Below are 26,651 nucleotides of genomic sequence, written 5' to 3' on the forward strand. Positions count from 1 at the left end.
GATATTAGCTTCAGGGGATTCTGGAGGGTAAAATATCTCCAACTGAGAAGAGCCATCTAGCACAGATTCCCTGTGAAGCTGAGTGACTCTCCATGTCACTGAGCAGCTCCAGCCTCACACTTATTGTATCATAGTGTGTAGAGTGGAGCTCAGAGCTATTTTCCATATTCATATTCATGTTGACACAATTACCAACAAATGTGGCAAATTGCAAATACTATTGAAAAATAAGTAATTGTATAAAACATTTATTTAAAACCGAGGAAATTAAATTTCCATCTGTCCCCTGAGCTAATTTGTCACTTTCTGCTCTGCTGAAAATGAAAGGCATGGAGCCAGTGCATGTCTCCTCTTTTGCCAGTATTGGAGTAGTAGAAATATGCATGTTGGAGGTTCATGGCTCCTGCTGTTGCTATGCAACTACAATAATCCTGGTGGAAAAAAACTGAAGATGTTTTTACTTGCAGTGAAAACCCACAAACCTCTCAGCACATCTGCATTTAAATAATGAGGGAAGTAAGGCAGTGTGCTGTAGGTGTGTAGACCTTACGTTCCCAGACTGTCCATGTGGCCCAGGCAGGTGGAGTAGCAGTAGTTGTATGCGATGACAATGGAGGGATAGAGTGACTGGAAGTCCAGTACAACCACTGAGTTACTATAGAAGCGCGACTCAGGCTCCATCACAAGTGGTATGCACTGAGGCGCCCTCTGCTGGGCTCGCTGCTGGACGCTGGGTGTGATGGGGATGTAGTTCAGAGGCTTGGCCACACGTAGCATCATGGACTCAACGCGATACTGTAGAGGGGACGAGAACAGAACCCACCTATGAGTAGAGGACACTCACACTAGGATCAGTGAGCACAGATATATTTGAACCCTGTGGGGCAAAATGTTGATAAAACCTGATAAACAACTGACGTCACCATCGTATCACATAAATTGTTTTGGGGTGGTTGAGTAGATGTCCACTAACCAGAAGATAGGGCTGGGCGATAGGACTTCAAATCAATATCACCATTATTTCAATGCTTACCTTGATTATAATTAATGAACGATTATCTTACCTCTGCTCTTTTCTAATCACTGATCTTCATAAAACCTACTGAATTCATATTTATGTGTTTAAGGATAAAGGGGACATCACATCTTCTATCAGTGAAGATAAAAAGGTGCGTTGTGTCATTATCTGCAGGAAGGACTTTACTCCTGTCTGCAAGTGTGTGTGTGTGTGTGTGTGTTAGTACCTGGGATCCTCGGGTCAGAACATGGAAGAACTGAATCCCGAACAGCCTTGCCAGCTCACTGGTTCTGCCGATGATGTCCTGCTGCTGCAGAAGCTGCATGGTGCCGCGCACTCTGCTCACGTAGTGGTCAACCATCTTCCACCTAAAATGAGACACACATTGGTAGGTTCCCTGTGACACTGTGTTACAATCAGTACAGGTGGACTGGACAGGATGACAAACCCTCACCACTTAGTGTATTTATATTTGGTTTAGTTAAAGTGTTCATGTTTTATTAAAGACAATGCCGAAGCCACTGCTTCAATTAAAAATTGAAAAAAAGTAAATAAAATAGAATATACAATATGATGCTTGATATTTATGTTGAACTGTGGCACTAACCTGTATAAGTCTGTGTTGTGGTCAAACCAGTCAGACAGTGTGCGGGGGCTGTACAGGGGGAAGCGCTGGTGGAGCACATGGAAAGCCACATTCTCAAAACTGTAGTTGTTCAATGTCACCTGGAAAAGAAAATATGAAGTCAGAATATTTATGTCAGGCAGCACCAATTTTACAGGACTTTATCAAGTCCAGTCAGACTTTGGCAAATTTTTTTTATGTTGATCAAACACTAAAGTGGTGAAAATCAAGTGAAAAAAAAAGTAGTCTGACATGAAGTAGAGTTTGTAAAAGGACATCCGACTCTTTTGTGACTATGGTTCCTCACATTTTTGTTTGGTGAGCCGTTAAAATGAAACATCTACTAATGACTGGAATCAAGGGCCAAACATTTATGAGAGAAAATGCCTCTGTATTTCATACTCTAGAATTTCTTTAGTTAAGGCCACAATAAAAAATAGAGTGAGCTCAGAGCCAAAAGCAACAGACACTGTTGCACTGTGCAGGCAGAAGAAAATCCTGCCTGGAAGAAGGAATGAGAGAAAGTAGGTCATGAGTCACAACTGCTGCTGGCTGACGGCAGTGTGTGAAAGCTGGGTGGAGGTCATGCAAGGACACCTGCCTCAGTCTTCATCACCCTCCACAGGTTGAGGGTGATGCGTCCGATGATGCTGATCTCAGTCATGGTGTCGGCTCCGTACTCATCCCTGTCTGCAGTGAAGCGGTTCTCTACAGAGTCACCTGAGGACACGCACAGAGCCAGACAGACAGCTGATTAGAGAAGTGGTGCCAGAGGCTCTACGTTCAGCTGCTACAAATACACAAACACTTACATTCACTCACACACAGAAAATGTACGAACAGATTGTGCTATTGTGTCGATACTTAAGCTTCTAAATTAACTCTTTACACCAGTTTTGACAGCCAGCCCTACCTGGCACACGTGACAGCTGCTGGCATAGGTTCACACCAAGCACTGCCGCCCGCTGGAACAGGTAGCCCCAGGAACGCATCTGCACCTCGTATGCCAGCAGGATGTCAGGGTCATACCTGACAGAACACAGACATTTAAGCAGAGGACGTTCACTTTCATATCCTCAAATCAAAGTACTGCACATAATGCTCCTATTATATCACTGAAAGGTAAAGCATTTTAACACATTCTCATAAATAATAATGTTTAAAAAAATTACATATTAGTGTCTGGCTTTTCCCCCATCAAATTCAGGATGGAAGCAATCTAAAACACAGCCGAGGATCAGGTGCAAAGCTGTATCAACCCTCTCAGTTCCACTCAATAAGGCACTGAATACACCCACCTCCTTATTATAGAAATCAGCTCCTGAAACAGCATCTTCTCATCGGTGGCATATTTAACCTGCAGCCCATAGACGCCCGACCTGACCAGCAGGGGCGCTGTTCGTTTGTCACCTGTCAAGGGGATTTAAATATACTCGTCAGAGTGATGACAGGCACATTATTTTAATTTGAAACATTGTAGGCAAGATATTTAACACCTCAATAACTCACAGCAACATTTAAACTTGGCTGAATTTGGTTACACACGCATTTTTGAATCCTAGTGCAGAGGGAGGAAAATACGGAAAAATCTAATACAAAGACTCAAAGACTCCAACTGAGGGTTTGTGCAATGAAAGACCTCACCTTGATCACAATTTAGACAATCTTTGTCCACCACAATGGCACCAGTTAGAACGGTGCTTTCTATACTCTGCAGGGGAGCATCAGAACTGAGGCTGTAGAATAAGGCACATATGGGGTCGAACTCAGGGTCAGGTTCGAGGTCACGGCGGGTCCTTGCATGGAGCTCCATGCCCATCAGTGTTAGGTACTGGACCTGAGGAGGGAAAACAGTGTTGTGTGAGAACAAAACATCCTTCTGAAGCTTGTATCTTCAGACTTGGATTTTGTAGTTACGAAGGATGGTCTCAAATTTAGAATAAGTGAACACACAAAGTTGACCACAAGTGACTTCAGATTTCAGTCCTTGACACATTTTGCTACCAAAAAGTATTGAGCTGCACTGCCTAGCTCTACAAACAAGATAACATGTCATCCCCCAAGTCCCCCTCCCAAGTTCTGCATGATTTAAAATAACTTAAAACAAAACTAACAAAAAAACAAAATATTGATATGAGAGCATTGACAAAGCAGAGTCTGTGTGCCGCTCACCTCATGCAGAGCCTTGGCATCCTGCAAGTTCTGCATGCTGACTCTGAAGCCATAGGAGTTGGCTATGCTGGGCCCTTCAATCTGAGAGGTCTCTTTCTTTGGCACATTCAAAGCAGCAAACTGGTTCTGTGGAAGACAACGAGAAATATCTACATGAACAAGACGAAAGCCGCAACAGATGAAAAATTAACACCTATTGAGGTTCCATTCATGAAGCAAACTGAAAGGGCTTGGCTGGGGGGGGGGGGGGTCAATGCTCAGCACTACACACTGTAACGGCATTGTAACAAGGTTTCCTTGGCCAGGCTGGACTGGTGAAATACTGGCTGTTGTTGTGAGAGGTGGGAAAAATGTACATTTGTTCTCTGACCTGTATCTGTGTGGTCAGCAACACTCTTCTCAAGGTGCCTGTCTGGCTTCTCCTCTTCTGCTGGAGTCTCTCAGAAATGGGATTCTCTGCAGCAAGTGAAGGAGCAAAAAAAATCAAGAACAAAAGTATAAAGTAGTCACTGATAACAATCCTTTGCCATGTGTTCATCAGAGGATTAAGGTTTAGATTTCCTACCCTCGGAAATCGGTGTACTGCACACTGGCTCGAACTTTTCCTCTCTTCTCTGTCTCCTCCTTAGGAAGGGGGTACTGTGAAGAAGATGTGGACTCGTCCTTCCCTCGTCCATATTACTACGATGAAGGGGTGAGAGACTGTAGTTGTCTCCTAGTCTCTCCAGGGAGTTAGAGGGCCTCGGTGACAGTGGCTCTGGAGAGTTTTCACTTTCCTTTTTTTCGCTGAGCTGCTCTGGGCCTGAGGGGCTGGGCTGACAGGCCTGCTGCCACGGATGCAGCTCTGGTGACTCTGGAGATGAAGTTTTATTATCACCATCGTCGTCATCGGTGTCTTTAACTTGTTCCTCCTCCCGCTCAAAATCCAGAGCATCTTCATCTGAAACTGGACTTTCTTCTGAGGATTTACTTAGACAGCCTGTGTTCTTCATAGGAGATATGATTAAGGACAGGCTCCTTTTCTTTCTCCTTTGACTTCTGGTGCTGGAAAGGTTCCCACACAGCTCAAACTTCACTGCAGAGCAGCAGGAAGCTGACGGCTGCACCGAATTTGCTGGGTTTTCCTCCTCAACCTTCAACCCAGCCCTGTCGTTATTCAGCAGCCCTGTGTCTCTGCGCCATTTTTGTAAACACTCGTACTGTTTCTTGGCTTCCAGCCACTGGCACACATGCTCTCGGTTTGGTGGGTTCTTGCAAGGCAGGAGAACGACCTTCTTGTCACTGGCTGAGGAAGGGTCAGACTCAGCCTGACCTTTACTTCCCACTGAGGGTTCAGCTCCCTGGGCTTGGGAGGATGAGGTAATAGTGGTGGGAGGGTGTGTCATGACTGAGAAGGCTGTTTTCCAGAAATGGAGGCCCTCCAAAGACAGGTCTCCACTGAACTCAGATAGCTCCTTTGCCAGTCTGGTACCCACCGTTAGTTTACGGCCACCAACCTCCCTGGAGAAAACACAGGGGCATGGGATTGAGTTATTTATATTTCATAGATTACTGTGATCTGATTACTGTTATAGAATTATGGAACAATTTAAAATGAATGACATGGAACATATTCATCATATAATTCATATAATCATTTCAAATTATAATTTAGTCTAAAAACATCTGACACAGTGTTTTGCTTATCACAGAGAAAGCTTCATGGATGCTGATGAAACCAGGCACATTTAGGGGACCGATACCTGATGAGTGTCTGCAGTTTGCTGCAGATCCAAATATAAAAATAAATCTAGATCTAGTGAAATAAAATGTGGTCTTATAAGGAGACTGTTGGGCCTTGGTGTAAGTATGTACCCTTCTAAGTGCCATTTTAGTTATTAAGGTTAAAGGTGCCCTGTATAGTTTTCTGTTGGCAAACTAAATGTTAGTTTAAATGCTGTGTTACTCACTAACATCCAAAGTATGCTATTTATAGTATATAAGTTATAGTATATATATATAGTTATATACAGTTATTTAATTCCTCATAAAACCAGACATATGTTATTCCTACTAAGAAGATAATGTTTTTTAGCAGTCTCTGATTGTTCAGCAGAATTATGCAAAAAGTACTCAACCAACTTGCATCAAACTAAGTGAACAGATGGGGAATGGGCCATAGATGAACCTATAACATGTTTGTGCCAATCCAGGGACAGATCCAGGATTCTTTCTAACTATATACATTTCTCAGGAAATAACGTCTGGATATTGATGTAAAAAATAAGACATACTGTATTTATGGTGTTGAGATCTAAGAGTTTGTATAATCAGGTGCTGATTGTGGCGCTGGTGTAAATAGTCTTACATTGGTTTCCCAGGGGCATCAGACGGGTCGCTGCAGAAGGGCTCCTGGAAGGTAGCCTCCGATATCTCCAGGTCAAGCAGAGTGTTGAAGATCTCTTCCCGGCTTGGAGGGGACATGAGGGGCTTGAGAATGTGGGCTCCACCTCCTGTCCCCCGTGGCAGCTGGCTCGCCCTAACCTGGGACACTGAGCCGATGGATCGGGGGGAGCTACTAGGTGTGGTGGAGGTGAGTCCGTCAGTTCCTTCCAGAAATTCCCCTATTGGTGAGCCCTCATGGTCAAGAAAGGATGCTGAACTTAAAGGTAGTGGCAGGACAGGATCAAAAACTGAGAAGAGCAGCTCTTTTCTCTCACAGTGAAAGTCTTGAAAGGGGCTGAGGGTTTGGGCTTTACATAAAGAGAAGTCCCACTCTTTGCTCTTGATTCTCTCAGAGTCAAGAAATGTGAGGTGATTAGTTACAGGCACCCTGTTCTCAGATCTATCAAAGAGGTCAGGACTGGCAGGCCTTGCTTTGTGCCAATCAGAGCTCCTTTGGAGCTCATCTCCATAACCAAACAACCTATCATTGTTTTTCTCAATGTCCAGTGTCTGAGCCGATACAGCTTCCTGGCTAACATCACTTAGGAACTTCACTGGTAAGTTTTTATCAGTCAGGACAAATTGGCTACCACTATAAGGGCTGGAGAATTCAGTCTGATCAATAGCATTTATGTCAAAGTTATAGTTGTGTGGGAGCTCTGGTGACAAGCTGTCCTCTATTAAGTTGCAGGTGTCCAGACCTGGATCTGACATAATGAGGGGGTAGTCATCTGACATACTGTCCTTGTCTGTAACATTGGGCTGAGTATTGCTCATCTTGCTTCTCCTAATTCTGGGCTTTTTATCCTTAGTGGTGGTAGATTTTGGGACCCTTGGTTTACGGTTATAGGTTGAGGGAGCTTTTCTGATTTTAGCTGTTTTAGTTGTAGGATCTAGTAGTGCCGCAGCTTGAGCTATGGCAGTGTAGTGGCTCTCTGTACCAACCACTTGCAGGGGAAGGGACTGTGCTTGCTGCCTTTTCTGGAGAAGCTGTTTGAGAACAGCCAAGCCAGAAGGGTTATCATGTAGTGGTGGGGTCTCCCCATTTTTAAGGCCTGAGTGTGGGGGGGTTACTGCTGGTTGGGGATCTTTACTGTCTTCCGGTAAAAGTCGACCAAGCAGAGGAGGTGTAGGAGCTGTGCACTCCTCCTGTGAGGCTTCTGCCTTTACCACAGTGGTCTGGCAACTTTGTTGCTTCAGCTGAACAGGTGGTGCACAGCTTTGGTTTACTTCCGTTATTGAAGTCTCATAATCCTCGACCTTTGGTTCTAATGACTGAGCAACTGATTTGGAGTCTGATGTGGATGTTGGCTGGGAAGTGCCCTGGTTGTTGCAATCTGTGCTCACTGGCAGCTGAAACGAAGTGACCTCCTGAGAGGAGTTTTCAAAGGGAGGCAGGTCATCTTCTGGGAAAAGGAGCTGCGAGCTGTCTTTACTTAACTCATGACTTTTGGGTTCCTCAGGCTTCTTTTTGCGAGACCTTTTAGGTTTTGTGGTAGTTGTAGAACTGATGACTGTACCTTCAGCAACATCTTTAGCCTTTTTATTATGCCTTGGAGCACCAACATTCCTTTGCCTTAGTTTCTCTTTTTTGAGCTCTTGTTCCTCTGGAGGCTTAGTAACTGACTTGCTAACTTTTCTTTTACTATCCGCAGCTTTCTTAGATCTGACAGTTCTACACGTATTTTGTGCTTGTTTGGTTGAAGACACAGTGCTCGAATCTGGAGAAGTAGAACTAAGAGATGGGTCACTGAGTGGGTTTATCAGCTGCTTGGAGCTGTCCATAAAAGGGTCACTTGGGGACCAACAACGTGGAGGAGTTGAGTCTGTAGGGCTTGGGGATCTATCAGAGAGGTAACCCAACTCGGCCATGACATCTGTATACTCAATGTCCTGGTCATCAACTTGCTCACAGTAACACGGCCTGGGCGGTAGTAGAGAGGATATAATTGGGCCTCTCTGACAACCTTTAGTCCTTTTAACACTTTCCCCCATCCTGACTTTAGGTTTAGTGGAGATGCTGTCTGTTTTCTTACTGGTGGAGTTGACCTTTGCTTTTCTTTTGGGCTGTTTCTTGGCCTTTGGTTCAATGAAAGGAAACCTGACTGCAGTGGATTCTGGCACCTTGGGCCAAAATTCTCTGAGAGGAGCCATTTTATTGTATAGCTGTAGCTTATCTGGTGTCAGCAACACCAACTGCTCCTCAGCATTTAGTTTGGACATTTTGACCAGCATATTTTTCTGTCCTTTAAACCTGTTGATAATAATGTACTTGATGATGACAGGGGGTTCTTTCTTGCACCGTTTCTGGTATTTTACTTCTGGCCCACTGCAGACATTGCTGCCCTTGAGCTTGCTACCCTTGTCTGAAGCTGCATTTTTAGAAGGAGTTGAACTTGATTGTTCTCCTTCCTCACTGTCATAAATCATCTTCCGTTTGGCCCTCAGAGTGTATTTACTCCCGGGAAGGGCTGAAGGTGTGGTATAGGTGACTTTATCTAGCAATGGGCTTAACCCATCCTCTGCAGCTTCTCTACTCTCCTCAGAAAAACAGGAAACAGAGGTGGAGTTGGTGGCAGGCGGCTGTGAAAACTGCTCTGTCCTTTCATCTATACAAATCCCATTTGTTTCTGGTTCATCTTTTGTGTTTGACTTTTCATCTGTGATGAGCCCATCTTTCAGTGGCTCAGCCTTGTTTGACTTTTCATCGGAAGTAGGCATCTCTGTGTCCACAGTCTGTGAACAAGCAGACATGTTTGAGGTGAGGCTACTGGTAATCTGGCTCTCAGAGGTAGAGCTTTCAACTATGTTAAATGTATTCTTTTGTCCTGTCATTCCTAACCTTTTTTTTGTCAGCCTAGACCTGCGAGGCTGGGCCTCTACTGGTTTACTGCAGGAATCAGTCAACTTTTTGTTCCCAACTTTCTTCCTACTGAGACAGTTTGAGAGGATGACACTGGGAAAGAACTTGTAGTGAGCTTCCTGCTGGGCCACAATGGTCCTCTCCGTCTTATTTTCCTGATAGTCCTCGTACCTGATTTTGAGTTCACCAACATCTCCCTCCTCACTGTCCTGGCCCATTTCTTCCTGCTGAGGATCAAGGAACTCATCCTCCTCCATGGGTGACGGGGCTGAGGACATGTTCCTTATGATGGGGCTTTTATTGTCCTTCTGGCTTAACTCCAAATCTGTCTTCAAAGAGCAGTTTCTTAGCTCTGAGTAACACAGAGAGAAGGTCCTGTGGTTCTGAAGAATGGACAGACAGTTTGTTTCTACATTCTTTATGCTGTCATACTTCTTCCTACCTTTGGCCACCTTTCCATTACTAAATGAGAAACTTTCTACATCTGTATTATCCAAGGCTATAGAGGGTTCCTTGTCGTAGGAGTAAATGGGATGCATGTCCTCTTTGTTAACACAGATGGGAGACACCTCTGGGTGATTGACTATATTGCAGGGGATAGGATGCTTGACTGGTGGAATGTAGGGGATTCCTTTGTTAACCTTGAACCCTGTTGAACATTCACTACTGCTGTCCTGGCAGCTTTTTGATTGAAAGTGCTTGTCAAGAGGTTGCTCTGTGTCCAGCATATGAACTGGTCTGTGCTCAGGGTGCTTGCACTCCAGAAGGATCTTGGCAGAAGAAGGTGGCTCCAGGCAGACTGTCTCCCCAGGGAAGGGATTTCTTTTCCCAAGCATCTTTTCTTTAACTATGAGAGAAGATTGGGACCTAGGACTACTCTCCGTTAAGGATGAATCTATGGATACAACAGAAGAGAAGAAGCAATGTCTCATTTACAATTAATAGATGCAAGAAACAGATTAACATCCCATTTCCTTTACTAAGACTTAGTTTCTCTTTAAATTCAAAATATAAAACACAAGTTAATATAATATAAATAAAATTATAAGTAGAGCTGTGAAAAATAACGCGTTAACGCGTTATGATTAAATTACAGGATTAATTCGTTTTTTTTTTTTTTAACGCATTTAACGCATGCGCAGAAGGACCTTCCAATTCCGCCGCCTCTGCACTAGTTGCCGCTCTAATGCAGTCAGACGGCAGCTGCCATTCAAACAAACAAACAACATGGATAATTCTGATGAACCTGAGGACCTTCTGGACGGGAAGATCGTGTTCCAAAAAAACAAAGATCGAACATTCAGTAAAACCAAGGTGATATGCACACTCTGCGAGAAGTTATCGTTTCGACGTAGCAATACCCGCCTAACCACCGCAACGCGAAGCATGTGTTGGCCGGCGAGGGGCGTTCAAGTGGAATGCGCCAAACCAGACTCACTCGCAGGACACATTGTGCAAAAGAAGCGGTCAGCTTTACTGTCAGAGAATTTGAACAAGTTAGTTTGCCTCACCAACTGGCTAAAGAACGAGTAGCTAAGAGGGCCTTTAGAGGCATTAGATTGTATCATGGTGTGGTTAATGGTTGTGTGACAAAAAATATAAAAAATGTCAACCATCCTATGGCTAAGAAGCTCAAATAATTTCTGTTTGATTTAAAAAAAAAAAAAAGTTTTATTCAACCACACAATGGCTAAGGAGCCCGAATATTGTTTAGGATGAAGATTATATTAATGTTCCATATGGAAAAGCAATGATAACTGCTGAAGAACTGCTGAGTTGCAGCACAAAAGAAAAGTTAAATGTCATAAATCTTGTTTTCACAAAAATATTCCGAGAAAATCGGTAATGTGATTAATCATGATTAATCCATAGAAACCTGTGATTAATTTGATTAAAAATTTTAATCATTTCACAGCCCTAATTATAAGTGAACACAGCTCATCGTATTGATAATTTGGCTATTTCGTCTTTAGCTCAGCTGAGCTGATGATACAATTATATTCGCCTCGAAACTAGGTAAATTACAGAGAGTTTCAAACCTAAATGTCCGCTGATATCTCCCGACGAGGTGCATTAAGGGACCGTCGGAAATCCTAACGTCCGCTAGCTGCCACTTCCTGTGGACTTTTATGAATTAAATTTTTGCACGGTGATTCAGAGGACATTACAAAATATCGAGATATACAGTGGGTACGGAAAGTATTCAGACCCCTTTAAATTGTTCACTCTTTTTTTCATTGCAGCCATTTGCTTAAATCAAAAAAGTTCATTTTATTTCTCATTAATGTACACTCAGCACCCCATCTTGACAGAAAAAAACAGAAATGAAGAAATTTTTGCAAATTTATTAAAAAAGAAAAACTGAAATATCACATGGTCATAAGTATTCAGACCCTTTGCTCAGTTTTGAGTAGAAGCACCTTCTTGAGCTATACAGCCATGAGTCTTCTTGGGAATGATGCAACAAGTTTTCACACCTGGATTTGGGGATCCTCTGCCATTCTTCCTCGCAGATCCTCTCCAGTTCCGTCAGGTTGGATGGTGAACGTTGCTGGACAGCCAATTTCAGGTCTCTCCAGAGATGCTCAATTGGGTTTAGGTCAGGGCTCTGGCTGGGCCAGTCAAGAATGGTCACAGAGTTTTTCCGAAGCCACTCCTTTGTTATTTTAGCTGTGTGCTTAGGTTCATTGTCTTGTTGGAAGGTGAACCTTCGGCCCAGTCTGAGGTCCAGAGCACTCTGGAAGAGGTTTTCTTCCAGGATATTCTTGTACTTGGCCGCATTCATCTTTCCTTCAATTGCAACCAGTCGTCCAGTCCCTGCAGCTAAACCCCCCCCCCCCCCCCCCGGTGGAGGTCTGCAGTGATAGTTGACTTTGTGGACTTTGACTTTCTCCCGTCTCCCTACTGCATCTCTGGAGCTCAGCCACAGTTATCTTTGGGTTCTTCTTTACCTCTCTCACCAAGGCTCTTCTCCCACGATTGCTCAGTTTGGCTAGATGGCCAGGTCTAGGAAGAGTTCTGGTCGTCCCAAACTTTTCCATGTAAGGATTATGGAGGCCACTGTGCTCTTAGGAACCTTGAGTGCTGCAGAAATTCTTTTGTAACCTTGGCCAGATCTGTGCATTGCCACAGTTCTGTCTCTGAGCTCCTTGGGCAGTTCCTTTGACCTCATGATTCTCATTTGCTCTGACATGCACTGTGAGCTGTAAGGTCTTATATAGACAGGTTTGTGCCTTTCCTAATCAAGTCCAATCAGTTTAATTAAACACATCTGGACTCCAATGAAGGGGTAGAACCATCTCAAGGAGGATCAGAAGAAATGGACAGCATGTGAGTTAAATATAAGTGTCACAGCAAAGGGTCTGAATACTTATGACCATGTTATATTTCAGTTTTTCTTTTTTAATAAATTTGCAAAGATTTCTACATTTCAGTTTTTTTCTGTCAAGATGGGGTGCTGAGTGTACATTAATGAGAAATAAAATAAATTTTAGCAAATGGCTGCAATGAAATAAAGAGTGAAAGATTTGAAGGGGTCTGAATACTTTCCGTACCCACTGTATATTGTGTATCGCGAAATAGCATAAAAATATTGAGATATTTGTTTTAGGCCATATCCCCCAGCCCTTATCCAAAGTGTATTATCACTTGCTTGACCTTTAGGCCTGCAAACACTGCAGCATTACATTTTTCCCAATTTCTTTTTTTAAACGTAATACTCATGGGCAAAATAATAATGTTAGGAGGGGTATATTTAAAAAGGGATGGAAATAAACACAGTTGAAAGAAGAAACAATTGCACACACTCGCCTCAGTGTGTGCAATTGAGCTGTGGCTCAGGAGGGTCATAACACTGAAGAACATTTACAAAAACATGAAACTTACATACAGAAATGGTGTAAGTTAAAAAGTCTTTATGATCACTCAAAGTGCTCTAGAGCAGTGGTTCTCAACCTTTTTTCAGTGATGTACCCCCTTTGAAAAAAAAATTCAGCAGAGTACCCCTTAACCAGCGCAAGCATTTTTGGTTGAAAGAAAGATGTAATAAAACAGTGCTTTGCCATTAGTGTCTGATTTTGAACCTTGTAACTAGACACTTTCAAGTTTAAAACTCCATCAATGTCCATAACATTGCTCATTTGTAGTGGTCTCTCTTGAACGATTTTGAAATAAAATTATATAAAAATAACTAAAGACAGCCTGTTTCTTTGCTTTGTTTTGATCACAGTCGTTGCAGAGAAGGAGGCCTCACATAAATATGTGGAGGCAAAGGGTAGTAGCTGCTCCAAAGCTTTCTGTCCCAGGTGAGGGTGCTCCTGCTTCACACACACCCAAAACTGTGTGAGTGTGGATGTGGTAAACTTCATCTGGAGGCCACGGTCAGAGGACACTTCCAGGAGTTCTTCCTGATAAGGTAGCTTGTTTCCGTTTGCTTCGGGGAGGCTTTTCGCATCGTGTCTTGAGATGACCTGAATTCAGAAAGTTTCCTCTTAAAAAAACTCAGGTGGCTTACCGACATGACTGTCATGTTTTGTCTGGAGATACCGCTGAAGATGTGCTGGCTGCATGTCACTGTTGGCTTATCTCTCCCCAAAGAAAAAACGCAAAGTGTAAATAACCCAATCTATGTTATTGTTAATATTGTTGAAGTGTCTTACTGTTATTTTATTGTGAAATATTTGCTCGCTTTAAGGTCAGACATTTCATTCTTGTTTTTGTGTTACATGCTTTTATTTTTGAAAGTTTTCCGGTAGAGATGCGGACTTCCTGTTATGAATCTGTAGCTTCACAACGGAAAAGTTTGATGTTTTAGCGACCCGGCACAAGCTCTCACGGTGTTGTTTAGGGAAGTTTCAAATAAACCTGAAAACATCAGTTAAAGTCTCGACCTTCTTGTGAATACTGACGGAATTTTGCCGGCTCTGGTTTCGACTTCTTTGGCATTTGTCCCTCCGTGTTTTCAGCGGCATTGCTGCTGCGCCTCAACCCCGACTCCATTGTTTGAGTTTTCAAGGCGGCAGTGATGAAAGTTGATGACAGGTTGGGTCAAACCATCGGTATGAGGGAGACTCTGGGTTTGTAGGATAATGAAATTGAATAGTCTACTGATTATAAAATTCCGTTCATGAACGTACACTTTTATTTTATTGAATGTTTATTAAATCACAATTTTTAAAGGATTTTTGAATGGATGCTAATTTTAAATAGATTTAAAAAAAAAAAAATCGCGCGTACCCCCATTTGAGAACCACTGCTCTAGAGTACATCCATATTTCACACTTATTTATAGATAATTTATGTGCAGCACTTTTTCTATCATACATAAAGCACACTTCAGCATGCGGAACAGAGATCGAACTGCTGACCCTCTGGTTAATGGACAACATGATCTATCTACTAGCCACAGCCGCCCATAACAATAGAGTGGTAAGTTTGTGAACCCTTTAGAATATCCTGGTTGTCCGCCATAAGTTTAGACAAAAACAATGTGCTTAAGCTAATAACACAAAAACCATTATAATTTGTCCTGCCTTTATTGAACACAACCATCTAATATTAACAGTACTGGTGAAAAAAGTGAATCCTTAGATTTAATAGCTGGTCAAACCTCCTCTGGCAGCAACAACCTCTAGCAAATGCTTCTGGTAGACCTGCATAATGTTTTGCTTGCCACTCAGATATCAATTGACAGGTACACACAAATATATATCAGTGTAATAAGAATTTTGCTTTCACAATGCAACAAACTTTCAAAGCCACTGAAAACTTGACTGATAATAATTTGAACTCCAGGGGATCATAGAAATCAGCAGACTGGTTTCAGTACTAAATCACATCTCTGTCATAAAGATATCAGATCATATGGCTAAAGCCTGGTGTCAACCCAATTTTTCTTATGCAGCTGCTGTAAGATCCACTTTCTGATATGCTTTATGGAACAAGAATCAGCAGGAGATGTAAGATAAGCATCAAAGCAAACTGACATTTAAGTACTGTGTCGGAATATCTCAGCATGAGATGACTCACCGCTGCTCTCATCTGCCGCCCCATCGAGCTGGGGAATGGACAGGTTGGCGAACAGAGAGTTATTCCCACTCCATTCCATGTCTTCATCAGAGGAGTCCTGCTGCTCCTCACTGAAGCCTTCCTCTGCCTCCTTCACACCCGGCCTGTGCAGACAGAAAAGACAGTACCCCTGATAAGACAATGCACAGGTTCAGCTCCCTGTGAACAACCTACATCTGACTGCTTGTCATGGACTTGTTTGTGTTTGTGCTCAAGCAAGAGCTAGTGTTTTACTGGCTAAAAGAAGGCAGATTATTTACTGTGAGAGTCAAATGGATTTTCCTTTAGATAAGTTGTTGTCATTCACTAAGATGTTGATGGGTCACTTTGCCTGACTGCCAGATCGTCCCTCACGATCAATGATCTGGCAATCAGACAAACCCCTTTGGGAATAGAACAGAATTTTTTACACATCGTTCTGTTTGACTGAGCAGTAAACTGAGGTCATCTAAGACTTTAAGGTATTACCTGAGCAAGAATAGAAAATTGGCAGACTTTTTGTAAGGAGACAATGTGTGTGACCAAAACAACATGCCTTGGTAATGACGAAATCTCAGGCGCCTTGTTGTCCCATCGTTGTGACATAATCATGCTGAGCTCTGCCTCTTCTTTGTCCAACTCCGGACTTTCCTCCTCCTCATCACTGTTGCAGTGGTAACTTCTGGCACCAGGTAGAGACTGGGAATTCTGCCCAATGGAGAAACCATCGTCCTCCAGGCCTGCCAGCAGATCGATGATGGCATGGTCTTGGCTGCTGTCTGCACAGACAACAAAAAACATGGCATATATAAATAAGCTGCAAGTCACAACTTTAAGTGAGCCCCCAAATAATAAAATGTATTAAATAAAATTGCCAAACCTTTACTTTTGGATTTTTTGTTCGAATGGTTTTCCTGTATTCACATGCTTGAATCTTTTCCCTGTTATTTTCTATAAGCAGTAAGGATTTGATGTGCTGCTGATGCACTCTGGGCTACGTTTTGCAGGAATGCTCTGAAAAAACTCATAGGTGGTCATTGATAATGTTTTCACATTGTCAAATTGAAAGTTGAGAGACCTACAGCCTATCGGCCCCTTTAGAGCCCTCAGGCTGTAGCTTGTGAATCAAAATGACACCTTGTCATTCAAATAGGTTAGTTTACCAATTGAAACCCATTGGTCAGCAGTATAAATTAATATGTTCTTTGCATTGACCATTTATGGTTGATTGTGGACGTGTAGAGGGAGGAGTATGAGGCAGATCCACAGACGAACCTTTCCAGTTGGACTGTCATATTTAATGTGAAAATTGAATTCAGGTGTGCGTGAGCAAGGTTACGCCATTTCCGTAGGGGAGAGTGGGGTAATGTGAGAATTTTTTTACATTTGCTCCCCTCTAGGTGAGCTAAAATGATATATCAGTAAAATGTACACATTTCCCATTAATTCAGGATGTTTCCTAGCAATGGAAATAATCAGAATGTTTTCAGGGCAAAGGGCAGTGAAAATATGATTGTTTTTAAAAAAAGTGGTCTTGTGTCTCACTTTACCCCAGCTAAGGGGTAAAGTGAGACAGACCAGAGAAATCAAGGGGGTAAAGTGATCCACTTACTTTTTCCACTTTAGAACTACCATAACAACACATGTTGTAATAGTTAAAATCCTGGCAGCTAGATTGACAACCACACATTCCAAAAATGATATTGGACTAGTAACAGAATCATGGGGATTGGTCAATTAATCACATTTATGATTACTATATTATTCATGTGATCTCTTGCACACCCTAGCTTACCTGCACATTGTTGCATTGTCCAATTGGCAGGGACAGGGATATTGTTTTTCTCTGCATATTCAAATGCCAGTTCACGGCACTTAACTGGAGCAAGGCCATGGAACTGGTCAGCTTGTTGTTTCAAGCGTTTGGCAAGCTCCTCCTCCATCTCATCTGTGAATATTCTCTTTGCCTCAGCTACTGCACCCCAGGCTACTGATTTAACTTTCCCTTTCTCTTTTCTCTTTATGAATCTTTTGAGGGTTGTCTTATCAATATTTCTATCCCTTCCAGCTTTTCTTAAGGACTTTTTTCCTTGCATGACCTCAGCGGCTGCACTCTCCATCTCTGCGAGGGGTGTTTGACCCCAGGTTGTCTTCTTGGTGTAGTTTCTTGGCATGATGGCTTTTCTACAATGTTTATAACATTAAAAAATAAAGCATATGTAATGTAATATACACTTACATTTTTGTGAATAAACATAATTACCACAGCACCAGCACCAACTTCTCCTTCATGGCAAGGGGGGAATGGGAGGGGCTTGAAAACATAATGGTCACATGACCACAAATGTGTACCGTTGCCTAGATACAGGGGGTGTCTCACATTACCCGATGTCTCACATTACCCCGCTCTCCCCTACACTTTTAGTATGAATCCCACGCACTGTTTTATAAATGAGACCCCAGAGCTGTGTGTCGACCTGAATAGGATGTCTAACGTACCTAACAGAGGTGAGTGGTTGGACGTTTGGGAGAGCGGAAGGAAGGTCTGGCTATTCTCCAGAAGACTCAAGATGGCCTCTTCATCAACCACAGCCTCCTCAGGGATTTTACCACTGCTTCTCACTGAGTCTAAAGAAGGGAAGCAGAAATAACAGTTTTCAATGCATCAGACAAACTTTGATTGAAAAAAGAAATTGATTGGAGCCCTCTAGTAGAGAATGAGGTTAATGTTTCTATGCTCCTGCAGAAGACTTGGCAGAGAGAGTTCCTGCAGATTAGTCCATTGCTAATCAAACAGCATCACAATTTCAACCTCTGACACTGTAGGACTGATGGGGATGAGGAAAACAAATGTCTGTCTCACCAACTACCTCTTCTGCCAAACACAGAGAAAACCCAGATTGTAACAAGAATAAAACTGTACTTCAATGGTAAGTTCACCTGAGTTAAGATTTAACTTAACAGTGAAGACTAAGGATTGCAGCAGGCTACACCAGAGCTAACACATTCCTTCTCATACATATATTGAGGCAATTGAGGGTATTCTCGTTCATCCCATCAGGGTTTATTTACCTGGCTGAGAGTCCCTGTGCACCTCCACAGTGTTAGCAGGGGTACACGGTAATCCCTCTGGAGTCAGGTCATCTAAATGGAGAGTGAGGTCACCGAGAAAATCCTCTTGATCCTCCTCCTCGTCAGCCATGGAGGAGGCTTGTGTCCTGAGAAGACAGAGAAATGCACACAGAATAATTCAGAACAAATAAAATATGATGATGAATAGTTACTGCTGTTATTACATATTTCTAATTGCTGCCTAAAAATATCAACAACAGAAAGAATGCTAGTTATAGCAATTGTAACTTTGATGCATTGATAAGATGTCACATCTTATTAGAGGCCTTAAGAGTTCGGGTGGAAAAAACATGGGAAAAGTGTAATACCCAGGACCTTAGCATGTTCAAAAGAAGCATAAAGGTCAGCCCCAACCCCCTAAATATGCAGTACATCTGCAGAAGAATTAGGGCTGCAAGATTATGGCCAAAATCATAATCACGATTATTTATCACGTTTATTCATTAATTTTAGGGACAACATCTTTTTATTGCACTTTCACGTTTAAATGAACAAGAACACTGCTTCCACTTTCATTGTTGTGCTACATTCCAGCTAATGTACACTTCTTTGCATCAAAATAAAACTTATACCGTTCTTCTTATTCATCTGAAGCAAAATATGAATAAACTGTTTCCCCAAAATAAAGGGCCAGCTAAAAATAAATATACCATCACAGAATGCAACCAAATGAAAACAATTCAGGCCTATGCAGACAAGACAATAACAAGGTGTTATTGATAAATTAAACTGTAAATGTTACAGTATAATTGATCATCCTTAAACTGAAGCATCATAAGCTCACCTCAAGGCTTCATTTTAAAAGAAAGCTACAGTTATTGCTACTTGGCCAATTATTTATTGGACACATGTCTTTGGCCAAATGAAATGCGATTGCATACGTTATTTCAGTGTTTCTTTGGGAGGTGGATGGATACGCTGTCGTGCTATGCATTGTCGCTGTTATGGTTTTCAGGGTTGACGTTGGAGATGGACGGTGTCAGTGAGGTAACGTTAGCTTTGGCCTTAATGCATTTGTCGTACTGTGGTTTGTGGTGATTTTTCAGATGGTTGAACAAGTTAGTTGTATTGCTATGCGTCGCAGACACAACTCTAACGCACTCGGTGCATATGATTTGTTCTTTAAATCCCAAAAACTTCCAGACAACGGATGATGATCCTTTTCCCCTGACATTTGATTTACCTTTCACACGACACCCCGACCGTCTGCTCTCTGTTCTGTCTCTCTCCTCTTCTAATAACACCGGAGTCAACAGCAGAGCTGTTGGGCTGCCCTTACCTGACTCACATAGCAGACAACTTTATGGTATCTGCCCAAATGCAGTCATATTTTATTAGCATCTATTTACTGTGGGTCTTAATCAGGGGAAGTGATTTGTTTAGTCTGTTTGTATGTGAACACAGAGGTGGTGTGCGAGTCTGGGGAGCTTGGGCTGTGTCTGTTTGTGTGAGCATATAAGAGCAGTTAAGTGGTGTGTGTCTGTGTGTTCTAGAGGCAATATGAATGGAAAATGGGCAGGAAGCCAACTGGGCTTTGTATCCCTCCAAATCGCTCTCAGCTACAAGCTGGCTATCACACTCCTTTACCCATACTGCCCTCCTCTGCATCGCCTAGCAACTCACCACTTAGTAACTGTCTGAAATATTGAAATGTAGACCAGGCAGGCAGTCGCCTTCGTAATTAGAACACATTTCACAGGATAGGTCAGAAAAAATAAAACAATTATTCAACTGTGAATTCGGCCTCCAAACCCTGTATAGAGTATGGGTTTTCATATCTGACTGAGCAGCAACAGCCTGAAGAGTAGAGCATCATGCTCAAGAGGTTGTAGGTCTAAATCCCACAATGAGAAGGATAAATTGAATATTAAATGCCTTCAAGCAACTGAATCAACCACTGTTGCTACTGATGGTAGACATGCACTGTCAAACTTTGACTGATGAATTCAAGCTTAAAACCACATTGTGACGAAACGGAGTGAAAACAGTGAAGGTTGCAGGTGAAGCTGCAGCAGCCTAGGGGAGGTAAAAAACCCATGTATAGTCAGTCCAGTGAGAGACACAGCACAGGTGAGGGATAAGGCAAAAAAATGTTCAGACAAATACCACAGAGCATTTACCAAGAAGTCACAGCCACATGGTCATCCCTTCACTTGCTATAAATGATGAATGAGCCATACACTGCTTGCTCTAGATGAGAAATCCCAACCCGGAAGCAAGGGTGATACATAATGAATTATTTTCAGAGGGGATGAATGATGAAAACATGGCTGTAAATAAATGAGTTTACATCAGCAGAAACTTTACTGCAGTCACATTGTCATCCAGAGACTTTGTTCTGCTGGGCTGTATCAGGAAAGGGCTCCAGAGAATCAATGTGCACGTGCCTCTGTATGGCTGTCTCTTAATTAGTCAGCTAGCTAACAACTTTAGAGGCGACAAGGGAGGGAGCCTGGCAGGCGTCCGGAGATTACGGCTGCGATTAACACATTTCGTGAACAAGCCACACACACCTCCCTCATTGGCTTCAGTGGTTCTGCTTTGCTAAGAGAGTTTAAATGATGGAGCTGAGCAAAGAGAAACAGAGAGAAGACAAGAAGAAAAGAAAGAAAAAGACAACACTCTACTGTATACTGTTGTGTTAACAGGGTGTTTTTAACCATAATCCCATTCTTCCTTAAATATTAAATTTTGTATCTGATTGCATTGTACTAATAAATCAAATGAGGACCTACACTGGGTATAATGTTTATGGGGAGAACAATTTCCTTTGACAAAACATTTTTATTTAGTAAAAAAGCACCTCATGATCTCTTTGGGTTACACTTGTTGATTCAATGTATTTAATAGCTTTTTACCCGAGCCTTAATAAACGCAACTTAATGCAGAACCTCTACCCTAAAAAAATGTTTTAACTTAAAAAGCACTCTCTTGCCATGGGGACCCTAACTCTAATTCGGGCCAAGGTCTATTCTCACCAAATGAAATGATTAGCTGGCATCGACCTGTCAGCGCGCTGTGCTATTGTTGCTTATGACTAGAGTCTTCCCAAGCTAGAAAGGCTGAGTCAATAGCCAGAAGTTAGCAAGCGAGTCACGGAAAAGTCTGCTTCTAGAAGTTGTTAGGCAGTGCGCTTTCACCAGATTTTGATTTTGGTAGCTTGGACGAGAGGGCCGATGGGAGGGGGTGGGATTTATCACAGAATTTGAAGAACAGCCTGCTATTGCTAGCTTTTTCTGGATTAACAACTAACTACTTTGACTTCGGTGGCTACTTGCCTTTTCCTCTATCTCATAATATACAGTTATACTTCCTGCAGTACTGTATTATTCATATAATACATCAGATTGTGTTCCATTCTTGTTCCAACACTACCTAGGGCCCGAGTACTGAAACCGTGGATTGAAATTGAAATGATTATTATTATCCCGACGAATGAATGGGATTTTTGAGGGCTTCAAGGTGTTCAAAAATGTTCTACAATTTGCAGTAAATTAGAAAGTGGTGAAAATGTACGTATTCTGGAGCATTCGGAAATGGGCGTGTAAAAAATGGCTCAACAGCGTCACCTGGAAAGCAGCCCCTAGGTTTCCACCAGTGTTGTGCAAGTTCACACTCTCATGAACTAGTTAAAAATTCAGTTCATACAAGTAAACATGAATAGTTCACGTTCATAGTTCACCATTTAAATTCTGAACTAGTTCATAGTTCAGTTCATTTCATAGTTTTAAGGTGGAAAGTTAGAATGAAAGACTTAACTTGTAAAAGAAAACCTTTTCCATCACTACCCTTTGCCTTTCCTGTCGGAATCTTTATCAGACAGTGTGTAAAAATCCCTCTCTGCTTTCTCTTGCCATCTGAATATGAGACCGAGAGCTGTTGTGTTGCAGGTATGGCCTGGCCCTTTAAGGAAAGTTTGTATTGTGTGACGTAGTGCACCTGGGTATTGTGGGAAAAGACGCTAAAAGTGTGTGTATAACGAGAAGTGACGGGCCACCTAGAGGTGATGCGAGTGTTGCTCCTGCTGTATATCCGAGAAATAAAGTGGCCGCATTCCAAGTAAAGAAACATCTCCTCCTCCTACTTCACGGAGCGGTCCGGACAGCGAGCCAAGATAACGTGAGCCGAGACACTGGCCAGAAGAAAACACTTGGAATACGTTGCTTGTTTGGTGTGCATGTGTGTGTGCGATGAATCATGGGTAACGTAGTGCGAAGTCGAGTTACTTGGTTGGTTCAGGTTAGGCTACATCGCGGACATTTCACGGGCACTGAGCAACTACATAGTGCAAGCATTCGATTTAGACAGCGTCTCTCCTCAGGAGAAGGAAAACATTCCGTAACGTTTTAGCTAGACCTCAGATAATATTGTAACGGACTGGTAGTTAGGTTTATGTTCTGTTTGACTGCTATGTGTTTGTTATGACTTATGTTCAGCTAACTACACCATATCAATAAGTATTGGGATTTCCAGAAGGTCAGTGAACCAGTCGGGGTGGGGCAAGTGACAGTTCTAGACCAATGGCTGGAGAGTTACCTGGCATGACAGGCTCTCATTGGCTGATGAGTTGGCATGTCAAGGGTGAATGAGGAAGCGAAGTGAAGAACACAGTAGTGGATGACAGGAGTGTCGGAGTTACGAACAAGAAGTGTGTCGTGTTCGCTGGACTTTAATAAAGTTACACATAAAGAGAGAAGTTTCCTGTTGTCTATTAGCGAGGACGCTGAAATATGAACATGTTCACCGTTCAAATTCATTATTTGTCATTGAGGTGCGTTTAGTTAATCGTTCTCACAAAAGTGAACGTGTTCAATGAACGCGTTCTTTTGCGTTTGTTCATGCACAACACTGGTTTCCACACAACAGATCTTCACCAAATCGGATCAAATGTGTATCATGACTATTCATATACAAAAAAGCCTCAAGGAGCATTATGAAAAGCACGACTGGAAGCCGGCCATTTTTAGATTTAGTGGCCATTTTAATTTTTACTTTGCCATACTTGTCCCAGGGCTTTTATCAGATCAATTGAGATGAGTGTCATCACAACAAGATGGAGATAAAAACTGACTTAAAGATCTATTGGTCATCACACCGTGTGACCGTGGCGTGGCATCAAAGTTTGATTAAACGCCATCAAAACACGAGGTTCTGTATAGCGGACATACATTGTCCAATCGAGTCCAAACTAGACATGTAAGACAAGAGTCCCGGCTTGATGACATCTACACAGAAATTATAAATTGAAAACACAGTGCCCCCTGGTGGCTACAGGAAGTGACATGTTTTAAACTTTGATGAACTGCCCCTGGCTGCTTTACAATATACAGCTCAAATGAGCTCAGTCAAGTCATTGGATCATAGTCAGAATTGTGACATTTCCTCAAACCGTGTAAACATTGATGTTGTTGTAACATTATGTGGTAACATTATCTAATTGACACAGAATTGCTCACGCTACATCAGACCCTACTTGAACAGATCTATATGTCTCTGTATAATAATAGTGATGGCACCACCTACTGGCAACAGGAAGTAAGCTTTGTTTTACAACTATCATTCGATTTACATAAAATGTTCACAGTGTGATGTGCAATTGATAGCTTGGACCGTAATGAGCAATTAGCAGGCAAGGATCGACGTCGCGTGACGGACGCAGGAAGTGAAGTGTTTATCCTTGTCGCAGTGCACAACACGCATGCAACACAGAGAGGTGTGCTTGGTCATCGATCGCTCTCTCCACCGACCGCAACAGGCTTCAACGTGCGGGTGCTCGGGCCCATCAGTGCTACAACGTAGCCCTAGTTTAAATCTAATTCTACACATAAGCTGAAAGTTAACTAACTTGCACTCTGATTCAAACAAAAAAATATCACATATACCTATTTATGCCAACTACCCAAATACCAATTCGTGCATTAGAAAATTTTTAAACTTAAGATAGTTTTGTAACAGTGAGAAAAAAAGAACTTTCAATCTGCAGCACCAAGTCAGACCTGGAGAAAGCAGCAACAGCAAATCAGCAGTAGTGAATAATGAGATTAAAAGGAAAGCCAACAAGTGACAGACTGTGTGAGTATTCACAGAGCAGGGGACTGAGACGGCCAGACCTTGGGAGTGCCGCCAGCAAATTGTGGGTGCGCTCCATTTCTTGAGACAAGCCCCACTCTACATGGACACCCCACACTGCTCCCCAACCCTACCCCCCTCTGTTCCTGTTTGATATGCCAGTGAATTGAAGCCATCTGGATCTGATGCAGATGCACGCACAGCCAACTGTACTTTTATTTATAACAGGAAATAGTTTCTGCCTGAACATTGTGGGAGTAGGAGGGAGGACTGTGTAACCTCAACAACATCATGTCAGTCTCTCCTTCCCCCTTTCTGTGCACAAGCCTGTTCTGTTGCCATCCCCTACATCTGTTTTGACTCATTTTCTCCATCCCTTCTTTCCAAGTCTTCCAACCTGTGTTTTCATTCCCTCCCTCTCTGCCCTCAGAGGACACATGAGTTGGACTACCTTACATGAAACGGAGATGCACAGGCAAACTGGGGAACTGCATCAGCTTCATTATAGCTCAACACAAAGAATGAAATATGAGAGACACTTGAGCTCATTGTGGTCTGACACTGTGGGAAACTAGTCCCACTATTGTGACTGTAAACATCTTGTACTTATTTTCAAAGACTGTTTCTCGCTACCATGAATTCCAGCTCTTTGCCAGCAACTCTGGCTTTGCCAAGGGAAATGGGATAATTGTCCAGCAATGACTTTCAGAAATAATTAGTTCTGAAATGTCTGAGGAGCCTCTTGCGCCGCCCCAACAGCCACCACAACAACAGATCGAAGGAAAGATGAGGAACTTACACGTCAAACTCGTTCTCTTTCAGGATCTCCTTAAACCTCTTCATGAAGACTTTCTCGCTCCCTGTTGAAGTGACGGAACCACGATCTGGAACACATCAGACAAACAACTTCAGTTCTGCCTTCATCGTTCCTTGAAACTATCTGTTCTTAGATTCCAGTTTTAAAAACAATTAAAACATTTGGGCAGTGATTGCTGTTAAGTATGCTGGTGGTGCCTCTGGGTACTTCTGCTGTCAGTGAAATTAGAGCTCTTCTTCACAATAATACAATGGGACTGGATGTAATTCAACGTATCACGATTAAACAAGATCTTTCCACATGTGTCATACTTCTGGTATAATCTGTGTCAGACCTAGACATCATCATCATGTCGTTACACTGTCATACACTTTAAGTATGAATCCTACACATTGTTATATAACAAGTGTTTTTTCTTATTTGATGTACCTACATCGAGAATATTTCAAAGCATCCTGCTCCTAAAAAAGCCTCAGTTTAGCCACATTATATAAAACATGGGCACCCAAACTTGTTTTGTAACTAAGTCTGCTTTCAGAAGAAACAAGAAAGCATAAAGACACTTTCTCTCTAGCTCTCTTTCATAAACAGAGAGCAGAGTGCTCTCCCATGAACTGCTGAATGCTAGCAAGCGCTTACACTGATTATCTTTTTCTAGTATAAAAACATTGATTCACATCTCAACTTATGCTAGACAATGTCCTTTTTCGTGAATGTTGTTAATATTGTTATTTTGTTGATAAGCTGTGTTACACGCGGCATCTAGTGGACTTCTGTCCATCTTGGGAGAGGGATTTAGTTTTTTTTGTATGGATGTCAAACCTTGTTAAGCCCTACGAGGCAAATTGGGAATCCTGAATGTGGCCTGTACAAAAAATGTGAGTGATTGATTTCAGACAGTGGTATGACCAGGGTCAACTCATTGCAACAGTGGTAACATAATTGATGAAGACGATGGCAAAAAACTATTCCTTTATAATACACAAAATTGTTTCCTCTAAATTCTGAATAATAAGCAATTGTATAAGTTGCTAGCACTTATAGAACCTAATGATAACGATGTTTCCTGTAAATCTGTATTCAAGACAGGTCACTATTACTGTGAGAATAAGGATAGATGTGTGAAGTGATAACAGAACAGAGATTTTATTGTGGATCTCCTCACCTTGTGACTCAGGGGTTTCTATCTGGGTGGCCTGGTTCTTCTCTCTCCTCCTCAGCCTCTCATCCTCCCAGATAGCCTGAATGCCGGGGTTCCTGCCAATCTGATCTGGACAGAGATAAGACACAACAAAGTGTGTCAGCAAATGATACTCCATATTCCATGTCTTTTAATCCACATCAGAACTTTTTAATTTTTGTGTATAAGCTACACTTTATCGGTGCCGATTTATTATACTATTAAAGAGCGGATTAAATCACATGCACTGCCTCTCCTGGAGTGGCCTCCCTTTACTCTTTTCACCCTAAGGCGGATGTTTAATGT

General features: G+C 42.3%; 1 protein-coding gene across 2 annotated transcripts in view; it reads right to left on the bottom strand.

Moving 5' to 3' along the window:
* rev3l (REV3 like, DNA directed polymerase zeta catalytic subunit) overlaps nt 1–26,651 on the bottom strand; it is a 69,545-nt gene that overhangs the window by 8,641 nt on the left and 34,253 nt on the right. The window contains exons 7-23 of one of the 2 annotated variants that reach the window (XM_053444602.1): nt 26,331–26,435; nt 25,148–25,232; nt 18,220–18,365; nt 17,647–17,775; nt 15,704–15,926; nt 15,130–15,272; nt 6,163–9,997; nt 4,381–5,315; nt 4,186–4,271; nt 3,816–3,941; nt 3,288–3,480; nt 2,942–3,053; nt 2,557–2,672; nt 2,245–2,363; nt 1,626–1,744; nt 1,245–1,386; nt 551–795 (exon numbers count right to left, since the gene is read on the bottom strand). In XM_053444602.1, the coding sequence (XP_053300577.1) occupies nt 551–795; nt 1,245–1,386; nt 1,626–1,744; nt 2,245–2,363; nt 2,557–2,672; nt 2,942–3,053; nt 3,288–3,480; nt 3,816–3,941; nt 4,186–4,271; nt 4,381–5,315; nt 6,163–9,997; nt 15,130–15,272; nt 15,704–15,926; nt 17,647–17,775; nt 18,220–18,365; nt 25,148–25,232; nt 26,331–26,435 (6,859 nt within the window). Of the gene's footprint in view, nt 1–550; nt 824–1,244; nt 1,387–1,625; nt 1,745–2,244; nt 2,364–2,556; nt 2,673–2,941; nt 3,054–3,287; nt 3,481–3,815; nt 3,942–4,185; nt 4,272–4,380; nt 5,316–6,162; nt 9,998–15,129; nt 15,273–15,703; nt 15,927–17,646; nt 17,776–18,219; nt 18,366–25,147; nt 25,233–26,330; nt 26,436–26,651 lie in introns of those variants that run through there. The other variant, XM_053444603.1, reaches the window with a different exon arrangement.

This window comes from Pleuronectes platessa, chromosome 17 (assembly GCF_947347685.1).
Source record: "Pleuronectes platessa chromosome 17, fPlePla1.1, whole genome shotgun sequence".
Classification (NCBI taxonomy): Eukaryota; Metazoa; Chordata; class Actinopteri; order Pleuronectiformes; family Pleuronectidae; genus Pleuronectes; species Pleuronectes platessa.